The sequence below is a fragment of the Falco biarmicus genome, chromosome 1 (genome assembly GCF_023638135.1).
Source record: "Falco biarmicus isolate bFalBia1 chromosome 1, bFalBia1.pri, whole genome shotgun sequence".
Lineage (NCBI taxonomy): Eukaryota > Metazoa > Chordata > Aves > Falconiformes > Falconidae > Falco > Falco biarmicus.
In genome coordinates, this window is record NC_079288.1 from 108,648,003 (window position 1) to 108,661,460 (window position 13,458).

The 13,458-nt window shown below is 40.1% G+C and overlaps 1 protein-coding gene across 1 annotated transcript in view; it reads left to right on the forward strand.

Moving 5' to 3' along the window:
- Nucleotides 1–11,278, forward strand: part of RASGEF1B (RasGEF domain family member 1B) — a 30,390-nt gene extending 19,112 nt beyond the window's left edge. Inside the window, exons 5-14 of the mRNA XM_056359034.1 lie at nucleotides 550–762; nucleotides 861–935; nucleotides 2,220–2,315; nucleotides 2,900–3,002; nucleotides 3,759–3,838; nucleotides 5,129–5,224; nucleotides 7,189–7,284; nucleotides 8,525–8,648; nucleotides 9,307–9,379; nucleotides 10,588–11,278. Of these exons, the coding sequence (XP_056215009.1) occupies nucleotides 550–762; nucleotides 861–935; nucleotides 2,220–2,315; nucleotides 2,900–3,002; nucleotides 3,759–3,838; nucleotides 5,129–5,224; nucleotides 7,189–7,284; nucleotides 8,525–8,648; nucleotides 9,307–9,379; nucleotides 10,588–10,612 (981 nt within the window). The 3' untranslated portion in view covers nucleotides 10,613–11,278. The remainder of the gene's footprint in view (nucleotides 1–549; nucleotides 763–860; nucleotides 936–2,219; nucleotides 2,316–2,899; nucleotides 3,003–3,758; nucleotides 3,839–5,128; nucleotides 5,225–7,188; nucleotides 7,285–8,524; nucleotides 8,649–9,306; nucleotides 9,380–10,587) is intronic.
- Nucleotides 11,279–13,458: the final 2,180 nt, after the last annotated feature.

Here is a 13,458-nt window from a genome sequence, read left to right on the forward strand (position 1 = left end):
CTTGAGTCCTGCTCCTACTTAAATTTGTCACTCCTTTTAACTTAAACTGCCGCGTGGAAAGAAAAGCAAGATAGTTTTATTATCTTCTCCTTTTTCTCAGATTTACTGGAAGTTTTAACTCTGACTTCAGTGAAATTGTTCTTGATTTACTCCAGAGGGAAGCAGGCCTTTTTTTCATCATTGAATGAGCATATAGTGGTTTTTCTGTGGTCTTAGTCAGGAGAAAATAGTGTATTTTCATTTCTTGTATTTTGTCCAGTGATTGGTGGTACTTTACTTTTCATGCACTACATAGCGCATGTCTTTTCTGCTGTTCCTTGAGCTAACTGGGTCACTACTGAATCTCTGAGACAGTCAGTGTTTAAATCCTCAGCTGGATTCCCTTTGGTCTGATGAAATCCCAATATTGGAAACTCACACAGTAGAGCATATCTTCAAGTTGACCACACATACATATATCAGCATCAAACTGGTTTGGTGTCATGCAGACTTTTAATACTGTCTTCTTACGTTTTGAAAATGTCTCCCAATTGTTTCATGTCATGACAGATGTATCGGAAGAACATACAGCAGCTCCTCCAGAACCTGATTCGGAAGCTCGCCACTGTTAGCCAGTATGAGGAAGTACTTGCAAAGATTAATGCCACAACTACAGATCGCCTCACGGTTCTGAAGACCAAGCCCCAGTCCATCCAGAGGGACATCATCACAGTCTGCAATGATCCCTATGTGTTAGCTCAGCAGCTGACACACATAGAGCTTGTGAGTTGTTATACTTCGGACATGATTCCATCCTTCCCCTCTTTTTGAAATGCATGTTAACATAGGATATGACTTGGCTGCTTGTGTGCTTTATTTAGGAGAGACTCAACTATATTGGACCAGAAGAATTTGTCCAGGCATTTGTGCAAAAGGATCGTCTGGATAATGACAAGGTAATTGGAGCAGATCTGGAGCAGATCTGAAATGCAGCATTTACCATCCTGGAGCTCAAGTGCCCCATGAGCTGGAAGTGAGGTCCAGTAATAAATGAGGACCAGCAGAAACAAGCTTTATAGTGAAAATGCTTTAGTATTCCTCTTTAAAAATTTGCTGATACTTTCTCTTTCTGGAGGACAATTCCTGGAGCTCAGCCAACAAATTGATTTAAATAAAGCTAACGGAGAACTTAATCCTGTGAATGTTTTCTCCAGGCCACCTATGTGGTCTGCAGCTGGAAGAAGCTGAATTTAACTTTGGCTTTTACGTTACTCATTTTCAACATCCATTCTTTCTTTTAGTAAACTGAACTCTTTGCAGCAAGCTGGCAAGTGGGGCAATTTGCAGGTAGAGCACGCATCACAAAAAGGGGGCAGTGAGCTCTAGATTCATGTGAGATGAAGGGCAAAGACACAGTATTTTTAACTAACTTCTAGAGTTGTCATCTCCTTGAGTGCTGCTTTCAGGATGACTTATGTCGTCTTTACTCTGTAAATAAACTGTACTAAAGTCAGGCAGTTAAAACTTGAATTACTGTCCTTCCTAAAACTGACAAACAGAATAGAATGACTCAAGTTTACAATCTGATGTTCAGTCAGACAGTCTCTGAAAATTATTTTGTAGGTAGAGATCACTAAAACTGCTGCCTACCCCTTTTTAGACAACCCTGAGATGTGTGAGAGTCATTCCAAGACACTACTGAACAAACAACGCTGGTTAGGAAAGGGAGAATCCAATCAAAATGGTAGATCCGATCTCCCAGTTAGGATGCAGGATGTTAATTTGGCATCAACAACTGAACATAATGTGCCGAGTGAAATGATCTGGCCTCTATTTCCCATCTGCTCTTGCAGAGGTTGTAGTGTTGTCTCTGCTGTATCAGTGGGACAGGAGCAAGGACTGAAACAGTGCTCATATTCAAGGAAGCTTTAAGCAGATACTTAGCTTTGATTGTTTGCATAAGTTTATGTTAAGTCCTTAAAGCATCCCTGTAGGACTTACAGCAGGTGGGATTCCAGCATGCCTGCCTGAGTGCTTTACTGAGCCAACAGCTCAGGAAGAACTTACTCGTGCTCAATATTATCACTGCTACTTTCCTTTTAAGCTTTACATGACTTCAGGTAATTGAGTTATTCCTGGTTACTTGATAGTTTTTGGGGGTGGCAAGATGGAAAGCCAAAAGGTCTCTCTCAGGGAAAAGATTAAGATTACACTAAAATCTGCTATTCTTCTGTCTGCAGGGCTGCTACGGAAATCGAAAGAAGACCCGGAATCTGGAAGCCTATGTGGAATGGTTTAACAGGCTCAGTTACTTGGTTGCAACAGAAATCTGTATGGTGAGCTGGGGCTTTTTCTGCTAAAAGGTTTTATTTAATCTAGTTGTCTAAAACTGTGAAGCCTTTTCAGGTTTGTTGCCCCTTCAGTGCGCCCTTTGATTTTTCATTCTCTCAGCTCTGTACTTATTCACATGCAGATGAAGTCAGTGCAGAGCTGAAGAAGAAATAAGTTCCATATTTTCAGCATCATGCTTGTGCCTCAGCCTTGTTCATGTGACACAGTGGTGATGTTATGCTGGGTTAGCCCTTCTTGGCACAGAAGTGCATCTGCCTGTCCTTTCCTGTGAATGCCCCTTACGAATGGAGGTATCTTTTCTCTCCCTCTGTGCTGCTGTTCTTCGTGTTCTTCTTGGCAGAGCCTCTTTACTTGTTGTCCTTGCTCCCTACCTGCCTGGTATCTGGGTTGTCTTTGCTGTCCTGAGGGCTTTTGAACACAATAGTGTGGCTTCCTGTACATGTAAAGCCTAGTATGCAGTTGTGGTACATGTGGAAAGGACTTTTAACCAGGGTGGTGTTTCTTTTGGGGGTGGGTCAGAGTGCTGTTCTTCCTGCCGAGCGTAACACTCTGATGGCATCTCTTGCAGCCTGTGAAGAAGAAGCACAGAGCAAGGGTGATAGAATATTTCACTGATGTGGCACGGGAATGTTTTAACATTGGCAACTTTAACTCCTTAATGGCTATCATTTGTAAGTATGTGTCCCGAGATGTTTTGTCCCTGTTTGAATCTGGATAAAGGAAGCACAGTGCTTTATACAAAAGTCTCCTGCTTAGCATGCTCAGCAGTGTGAAGTTAGGAGGAGAAGTGGTGGACAATTGTTCAGTGTTATTGTAGCGTCATGTGTGTAAGGAATGATTTACTGCTGTAGTGTAAATTACAGAAAAAGTTTTTATTGCAGCTGTTCAAAGTTCTGAATCCCCACTTTTTGAAACCAACTTTAGTGCTTGATTGGAACAAAAAATCTTCATGTAATATGGAAGATTGATGTCTACCGTTGTTTCTGTTGCAGCATGAGTGTCCTAGTGGTGTAAAAATTCCACATCAATTTTAGATCTGATAGGAAAATATTGGGAATATTTTTTTTAAATTTGAAATGTGAAAACTTCATAAATATGTGTAATTTACAATGAAATATGTAAGAGACAGTGTTGAGAAAACTCATTTGCACTTTTCTACTGTATATTCATATTTTGTTAAAACCACGTTAAATAATGTCATATCATTTTTTAGAGCTTTCATTCTGTAAGAGATGTTGATTTTGTTTCCAAAGTTGTTTTTAACATTGGAATTTCAAGAAAATGATGAGTCTGATTTCTGAGTAGCTCTGTGGAAAATACTTGTTATTATTAATAGCTCCTTTGCTTTAGAAACACTTACTAGCCTTAGCTACTTGAAATATATATTTTTTTTAAATACTCCAACAATTTCTCTGTCTTTTATCAAGCGGGCATGAACATGAGTCCTGTGTCTCGGTTAAAGAAAACTTGGGCAAAAGTGAAGACAGCCAAATTTGATATTCTTGAGGTAAGTTTGGCCAATATTTGGACATGGGGCTATTAATAGCATTTTACTTTTCACTGCTGTAACATGCGAGTTTGGCTTCATTATGATATGTTTAATTTAGTATGTTTGTGCTCTTGATCGAAATTCTAGATGATGTAATAAAAATTGTTCAGCTGACTTGTGCTTTTTAGATTTGGAAGGAGGAAATTGAAGTAGTGTCAGGTTTTTTGAATTCCCAAACCCACCTCCTAAGAATTATTTTTTAAAAAAAATGTAGGTAACCTTTTGAAAGGGAGATGTATTTGAGAGGGATGGTGTGGATTGACCTAATGGAGTTCTGCCTTTTGAAAATCAAGTTGAGCTGTAAGGTGGCTGCCTTGCCCTTTCAGAGAAATTTGTCTTGAACTAATTGATTGCCACTTACCTTCAGGTAGCAGAGACCTTTGTCAAAGATCATGTAGGTGCAGCAGTGTATGAGTTTGTGATTTACCCAACAGATTATTTACCAACAAGTTATTATCCTGCTGTAAATGGAAATTGGATAATTCAGCTTCTTTATTAGTAAGATAAAGAAAATGTAATGTTTTGTATTTGACGCAAGCATGAAATGTTTATTAATATCATCAGGACAGTTGACTTGTGTTATGACAACAGATGAAAACTGGATGGCTGTAGCCGCCTCACACTTCCTTCACCTACCCTTGGGTGGGAAATAGCTTTCCTTGTGTTAAGAGTGCCTGCACAGCTCAGGAAGTTGCTCTTAAAATTACAGCCCTATTTCATTTGACCTTATCGTGCAGGCTGGACTTTGCTGGTTAAGGATGTGCTTTGTGAGCCGTGCAGTCATCCTAGTCCTTGAGGTGCAGCAGTCAGTCTTGGAGCAATGAGGTGGGGGCATTAACAGCTTTAGGTGTCTGATCTTACTTTGCCATTGCAAATGAATCGGCTCTGAGAAACCTGCATACTAGGAAGAGCCAAGACCACTGTTACCTTAGCTTCATGATTTTGGTTTTTGAATTAAAGCTGAGCTACCTCCTTTGCAGAGAGAGAAAGGAGGTCCATGAAGCCTGCCATTGCTTTCCTGCCCCTTCACTTGTATTGGATCCTTTGCTGTGCTGAGTGAACGTTTTTTAAAACAAAGTTCTCTTCTGATTGAACGAACAGATAAAGGGATACTGCAGTCCTCTAAAAGGCTGTATTTGTGGTGCTGTTCAGCAGACCTCTTGCGTTTTAAAATAGTTGCTGAAGTGAAAAAGAATTGTGTGTGGTGATGACACTAGCTCATTATTTACATTTTTTCATGCCTCGTAGCATCAGATGGACCCTTCTAGCAATTTTTATAATTACCGAACTGCTCTGCGTGGAGCCGCTCAAAGGTCCTTGACAGCTCATAGCAACAGAGAGAAGGTACGTTTACAAATGACTTGGCAGCAGGCAAAAATGAAGTGTGCTTCTTAAGTTGCATGGTAAGCTTTTGTCTTGGGATTCTGAATCTCATCAACTCTACCCCTGGTGGGCTTTCAAAAAGAATAAAAAGCTTCAAAACTTAATCCCTTTTTACTAGGAATGTCTAAATACTACCTGTAAGCTACAGAGAAAGTAAATGGAATATTTGAGGAAACCAGGTGGCTCAATGGAAATTACCATCTTAGGTCTGCCAGTTCAGCTTGGAGCTGACTGAAAGCTGCAAACATTAGGTGATTGCTTTGATTAATTAAATAAAATAAGTACATTGCCTCAGCTCATTTCTTTTTTGACAAAGAGCTTTATCTGACAAACCAGTAATACAGATAGAAAGGCTAAGGACTGAAATGAGGTTGCTACTAATTTGTCCTTCTAGCTGCTACTTGTGCTCAGTTTTAAGTGGTTTGTGGTTGAGGGTGGAAAAGCTTTAAAATTTACTCAGAAAAGGTATTCTAAAACTCAAATCTAGACAGAGCTTCTGTCTAAATTCTGTTGATTCCCCTTCCTGTGTACAGTTTTAGATAAGCTTTAAATATACTATGCATTTTTTTAGTGGAAATAGTGAGATGAATCAGGTGTTTGTGTACATTAAAATCCCCCTTCCAGTTTCAAGACTGGCTGTGAACTATGCCTTAGTAGAGGTGACATCTTTCTTTACTCTTTAAAATAAATAAGCCTTTGAGAAATAAACTGGATTTGGTCGCACATTAATGTAGAATCTCAGTTGTAATTCTTGTGGAAAGAAGCCAAATAGCTTCCTAGCTATTTGTAGTGTTCCTGCTTAGAAGCAGTTGCTCATCAACTGCTTTTAATATTAGAATTTCATACTATGTTTAATAAACCTGATCTTTGTGCTCATAGAATAAACTACCAGGAATGATGAAGCAGATCCATGTGCAGTCTACTGGTCTATATTGTTTTTATATACATGTAAATAAAAATGAGGATTATTTTTCTGAGTCCTAAGGATCTGTTTATGTACCATTCAAAGCACCAGAAGCTTAAATGTAAGATGCTTGCTTCTTCTCAGAGAAAAGTGAGTTTTAAGATTTGAGAGAAAGAACTTACAGATATTGAAATGGTGCAGTAAAGTCTTCCATGGAAACAGCGATAAGTGATATTTGTTTTAGCCCCAGCTGCAACAAGGATGTGCAGCTGTGAAAATTTTTATAGGATGCAGATTAAAATACAGACATTTTAAGAATGTGAGAATGCTCCAACATTCTCCAAAGAAAAATACTTTGATTTGTTCAGTTGGCAGGAAATTCTTCATTTTGAGCCAGTGAGTGCCAAGGTTCAATTTCTTGCATGAGTTTGGGGAATAGTAGTTTGAAAGCCATTTGTGCTGCTAGCCCCATATTTTCCGTGCTGTGCTTTAACATGCATCTCCCCTCATCAAGCAAGTTCCTGTCAAGAGGAAAAGCTGCACTAAGAGATACCCTGCAGGAATTACATGTAAGAAGTAGGCATCTCTGAGCTCTTATGTTGTGGAATCTGCAAGGAAGAATGAGAAAGTGAAAACAAGAGGGACATGACACAGAAATTAAATTAATTAGGCATATTGTTGTTCTAAACACGCCTCATAGCCACAGTTGACAAGCAGTGGAGTACCAACAGGTACTTTAATTGTGACCTTGAGGGAGCTACGTGCCAAGAAGGGTTCAAGGTAATGGAAGCAGGTTGGCACAAAGCTGGAAATAAAACCATAAGGATTAGCTTACCATCCAAGGGAGGACTTCCTTTATAGAGAAACATCACATGTTTCAAAACATAGTGAATGCAGAATTTTTGTGTCATGAACAGATCTTAGTCCTTGGTATTTTGCTTACCTTTTGTACCACTTGTCTTGTAGAGCATTATGTTTTGATTTCAGCACCAGACTGAGAATAATGTTGTTCTTTCCTTAGATCGTAATACCTTTCTTCAGCCTCTTGATCAAAGATATTTACTTCCTCAATGAAGGTTGTGCCAATCGTCTTCCAAATGGTCATGTCAATTTTGAAGTAAGTAGAGCACTGAATGGGGTATTGATACAGGGTCAGCTCCTTTAACAGAAAACTGAAGCAGATGATGGTTCAGCTTCCGCTGGATTCTGGAAGAGCAAAATTAGACTGGAATTTGAGTGTGTCTGTCACTTCTCACAGGAGCTGGGAGGTAGTCAGGAAAAAACAGTTTTATTGAAGATGGAGTGTTTATAGAAACCCTTTTGATATTCACAATTTTGTAGTGGGGAAAAAAGTAACAACTTTTTCTCAGTGCTCAAATCCATCTGAATATTTCAACGCACAGGTTTATTATACTGAATGACAAAATCATTCAAATTACTATTATAGAGCTTGTTTTTGAATTCCATATGTAAAAGTTCATCCTTTGTCAAGATATAGATGCAGTATTTTTGTACATGTAAGTACAGATTATCTCTGAAGAGACATGTGATAGAGCAGCAGTGAAGGAGCCCCTTGTCTTTCATTGTTCTTCTGCCTCCAATTTCACGCTTGTTATCTGACAGTGTGGATTACCCAATAATTTGTTTTCTGGTGCTTTCAGCTTTCAAGAAGCCTAGGTCACTCGCACAAAATTACAGTACGTTTCATTTGTAGATATTGGCCTGAATTAGCCTGTTTCTAAAGCTCTAGACTATGTGATGATCTGGAACAACCTTTTACTCCAGGAATCCATGTGCATTTGAGGCATGTTAAACTTCAGTTGAAAGAGTTTATCAATTAATGACATCAACATCCTGCATGGGGAATGTGTTTTTTTGGCATGAATTTCCAGCAAGAAAATGGAGCATTTCAGATTAACTAACTAAAATGGAATATCTGGATTTCAAAATTTCAGTATTTAGCATCTAGACACTTTTGATGTGAAAATTCCTAAGTATTTCACTGCAAAACAAAAATGAATGAGCATAATCGAAGTGAAAAGCTGGGCATAAGGAGTGGTATCAGCTCCTTGAAAAGCAACTGAGTGCAGATCATGATATACTATTTATATTCATAAATAACAATAATTTTACCAGGGTGGAGGGGTGGGGAGTCACCCCAGTTTGAAACAGAAATGTAGAAGTTAGAAGCCGAGTTGTGAGTCAGATCACATTCAATTCTAGCTTAAAAGCTGGGGAGAATCTAAGCCTTGGACTTAAAACCAGGATATATATATATTTAAAAAAAAAAAATTCTCAGGGTAAATAGTACTGTTCAATATATAGCATCTCTTCTGTTTTCTGTTCTATTCTGACAGAAATTTTGGGAATTGGCGAAACAAGTCAGTGAATTTATGACGTGGAAGCAAGTGGAGTGTCCTTTTGAAAGGGATCGGAAGATTCTGCAGTACTTGCTCACTGTCCCAGTCTTCAGTGATGATGGTAAGGAGCAATGGGCTTCCTGCAGGTCTGGTGTCACTGGCTGCTGCTTAGTTTCTCTCCATGTTAAGTTGTTGCTTCCTTACAGTAAAGAAAGACTTTGTCCTGAGGCATCTCTGTTGGGCAAGTAAAAAATGCTTTTCCCTTACAAGTGAGAGAGAAAGTACAATTTTTCTTTTTATGTGCACTTGGTCTGTAAGAATTGACATTATCGTTTTCTCTGAAATGGAATGAAAATATTGATTGGATATGTGGTCCCTACAAAATATCATCTGAAGTGTGTTTATATGGACTTTCCGGGTGCTTTACACTAAAGGGTGCTGCTTGAGAAAGAAAGTGGGGGTTTTGCTGGCTGCTTATAAAGCACCATGTCCCTGGGCTCAGTTTTTTCTTTTGAGTGTTTACTTTCACCCTTGTGCTTTTGCATTTTCGCTAGTTGTTTTTTTTCCCCCTCAGGGTAGTCTTTGTACTCATGCGCTGTTTGTTAGCCTTGTCTGGAGGTTATTATAAGCAATGCTATACTTCCTAATGGGATTCTGGAGCCCTAATCTGAGAGATAGATAATACAAGCCTGCTTCATTTAACTTCAGTCCACTCTCCAGGGAGAACAAATCTTAAAATGCCAGTAGGCCTAACATATTGTATTTGCTTCTGATTGCAGCACTTTACTTGGCTTCCTATGAGAGCGAAAGTCCTGAGAATCACGTTGAAAAGGACAGATGGAAGACACTAAGGTTTGTGTCAAAGGTTACCCGCATCAATAAGTAAAGAGAATGGGATACAGAGCAAGCATTAAACAGTTAAAACCAAATGGCACACTACGTGTTTCAACAGATGGGGCACAGCATCAGTGTAAATCCCCCCTCCAATATGGGACTCTTGGAAAAAAGAACAGTCTTTATCTTAAACCCTTTCAAGCCTTTTCTCCCTTAGGGGATGGGAATTAGAATAAGTAATTTTGTATCTTGATTTCTTGTGTTTGTCAGTGTAGGAAAAAATACTTTCTAAACTTCAAAGAAATCTCTACTTCCTTATCAGTACTATACAGAGCACTCTGGTTTCCGAGCAGACATTTCTGCAGCTATTGCATCCCTTTATGCACCCAGCCTTTCAGACAGGGATGAGGTTTGCCCAAAGATCACTCTGGGGCAAATGCATTGAGGAAACCAGGTAACAATGTAGAGTTCAGGCTAGGAAAAAAAAATCAGACAAAATCCTGGTTTTGGCTTTTCTTCTGCTGCTGGTTGAACAGCCTCATCACCTCTTTCATTTTACTAATTGTGGAAGGATACATGAACCATTATGGGAGTGTTTTAGCTTGTGCTTTGCCTATCAACTTTTTTCTAAAAAAAAAAAAAAAGCTGAATTCATGGCAGCAGACAAAACTAATCGGGTACATAGATGGAGACACAGAACTAAGCAGGTACATGAGTAGTCTCTGTTTTCACCCCTAAGCCATACCTTCACTTTAATATTAAAACAACCGATATCCCAAGGAACTCACCATTAGCCAGGTGTTCTTGTCACTGTTGCAGGCAGTGGCACATTAACACTTAGAGGATCCCATGGATATGAAATCCCAACTCTTCTGATCCACTCTGCAGCACCAGAGACAACCCTACACCATAGCCCTAAGGATTCTTCTCAGTCCATGTTGTTTTTTCCTGGCATACCACAAGGAGATGTAACAGTTCCATCTGATTAATCCCCGTTATTTTGGGGAGAGGACAGAAAGGGAGAGTTACTCACATCAGTGCACAGATACTCTGCATTACAGAGAGTCGCAAGATAGACGGTCAAAGACTCTGAGCTTGAAAATCTGTGATAACACAAACCTCGGTTTCACAGAATCCTTATCTGAGGCCCTCTGAAGCTGTCTGAGAAGATTTACATCATTCTAATGACTGTCTTTACTTATTTACAATTTCCCTCTTCCTTTCAGGTCAGCACTTCTGGGCAGAGTCTAGTGCACAAGATGGCTGCTGTTTCTGCTGTTGCTGTTATGTGGCTTACCAGGGGGCATGGCTTGGTTTGTTTTTCTGTACACTGAGTGGCATTCAAAGTGATGAAAAATGTGCAGTCAGTTGGGATATTGTGTCAGCAACGATGAAACAAGTTAACTCAAGAACAAACAGGCAGCTTCTCACATCTGACAGATGAGATAAAATCACAGCCCACTTGGCTGTGATTCAGGCTTAAGTATTGATTGAGGACAGCACTGACAGAATCCTTTGAAGAGCTCTATGCCACCTATGAATCATTTCACACCTGGATGGAATATTTTTCCTTGTCCTTTTGCTGCAGCTTGCTGCTACAAAGACACTGTAGAGTTGGTAGTAGATTATGGAGGGGAAAAAATCAACCATTCCTTTCAGTGAAACCCAAGTCTACGCTGAAGAACTGCCATTTCTAATAAGCTGAAGATAGCCAGGAACTTTGCCTGATCAGGATTGCTAAGAAGGGAAAGGACTGAAAACAACAAATTGGCTGCTGGGAAGAGTTTCTCCCCGCCACTGTAATGGTGGCTGCGGGTTTTTTTTTTTCTTTTTCCATTATGTTTTTGAGTTGGCTGCTGGTAGGCAAACTCATTATTATTCTAAGTTATTTTAAAAATAAAAAGTAATAAAAATCAAGGCTGTGGTAGAAAACACCTTCTACAAAAATATAGTAGCTGTATAGCTTGGACTATTTTACAGCTTCGTGGGAGGTTTTTCCTTTGTTTCAGTTGTTTACAACTAACTACTACATACTACAGATATTCTTATTTTTACTATACAATTTTGTTACTCTAATTTTCCATACTTGACCTTCTTATATTAGGTTGAATATGCTGACTTTTCTAGAATAGTCTTGGAGAAATTGGTGTACAAACTGCGTTGAAGTACAAAAGTATGTTTTTATTAAGTCATTTTTATAATTGCTTTTCTTGAAAGGATAACAGTGAAGAACACAACCCACTTTGACTGAAAGAGAAAGATGCCAAAAAGAAAAAAAAGATGAGGCTTCTTCTCTACTACAGCTGTGAACAAAACAGTATCCCTATGTGTTTGCTTTATGGATTATGTTTATGACTGTGAAGTAGTTCACTGTGTTACACATCTAATAAGTTTGAAGTAGCTCTAAATACTTAGTCTGTTTACCCTAGGAAGAACCCAAGGGGGGGGGGGGGGGGGGGGGGCGGGGGGAGAAACTGTAGCTGTAGATCACCCTGGATGCAAAATCACAAAGGAAAAGCACATACTTCACGAAAAAAGGAATTTGCAATTATCCTGCCACTGTTATTTAAAAAAAAAAAAGAATTAAAAAGAATAAATATGTCTATTTGTTGCACTGCATCTCTCGAGTTTTCAGGTAAGCTGTTTTTTATGTCTGTCCATGCCTTTTCAGGCAAGTATTTAATCTTTGAGGTCTCTAAGAACATGCTGAAATAGCCTTTGTTAACAGGCATACTGTCCTTTACTACAGCCTGTTTGCTGGTGCAAGGTGCTGGAAGTCACTGAGTTACATGTTCCATGAGCACCAGCACCAGGGCCTTGAGCCCTGATGGTGGAGGAGGATTCCTCTCTGCCTCTCCCATTCACTGAGTTAGGGTGAAGGAGAAAGAAGAGGGTGACTCTTTGAAAAGAGGATACTGCTTTTGCAGTTCACGGACTTGCCTCCCAGCTTTCAGGTGAGGTCATTCCCATCTTCCCCTCTGTGTCTTTCCCCTGTTGTTGAAGGTTATAGGTAGAAGTTAGTGTATATAAAAAGCTGGGGAAGATGGTGTATACCTCTTTGTCATGGTTTAACCTCAGCCAGCAGCTAAGTACCATGCAGCTGCTTGCTCAGTCCCCTGCCCCAGAGGGATAGGGAGGAGAATCAGGGAAAAAGGTGAAACTCAAGGGTTGAGATAAGAGCAATACAGTTACAATGAAAAGGAGGGAGAGGGGGAGAGGAATAAAATCCAAAGGGAAGGGAAAAAAACCCAAGTGATGCAGAATGCAGTTGCTCACCACCTGCTGACCAATGCCCAGCCAGTCCCCAACCAGCGATCGGCAGGCCCTGGCCAAGCCCCCCCATTTATATACTGGACATGACGTTCTATGGCCTGGAATACCCCTTTGGCCAGTTCAGGCCAGCCGTCCTGGCTGTGCCCCCTCCCAATTTCTTGTGCCCCTCCAGCCCTCTCGCTGGCAGGGCCTGAGAAACTGAAAAGTCCTTGACTTAGTATAAACATCACCCAGCAACAGCTACAAACATCAGTGTCCTATCAACATTCTTCCTACACCAAATCCAAAACAGAGCGCTGCACCAGCTGCTAAGAAGAAAATGAACTCTGTCCCAGCTGAAACCAGGACATTCTTCCACATCTTCTGGAAGTAGGATCATATGATAATAAGGTAATAAATGAGCTTCCATGATGCAATGTTTTCTCTCCTCATTAACCTACTTGTTTTACATTTTTAGTTCTAGGGAAAGCCAGAGGGTTGAACAAAGGGTTAACTTACCTGTAAAAATTACCTCTCTGTCCCTCCTGCACCATAACACAGTTTGACTGCTAGCTTGGTTGAGAAATGGGTTTGTTATTGATGCAGTTGGAATGAAGCCTTTGTAAATAAAAGGAAAAATAGCATTAAACAGCCTCTGTCCAAAGTGCAGGCTGTGTGGTGGCTTGTGGGCCAGCTTCTTGCCAAGAAAAGGCAGCACATAGGGGAATGATTGGTATGGAGGAGGAGGCAGGGTCTGCCTTGGCACTGAAGCTGGTCAGCAGGTGCAGGAGCCTGTGGCTGGTGCTTGAAAGGGAAATGCAAATTCCCTAGCCCCTGGCAAGCCA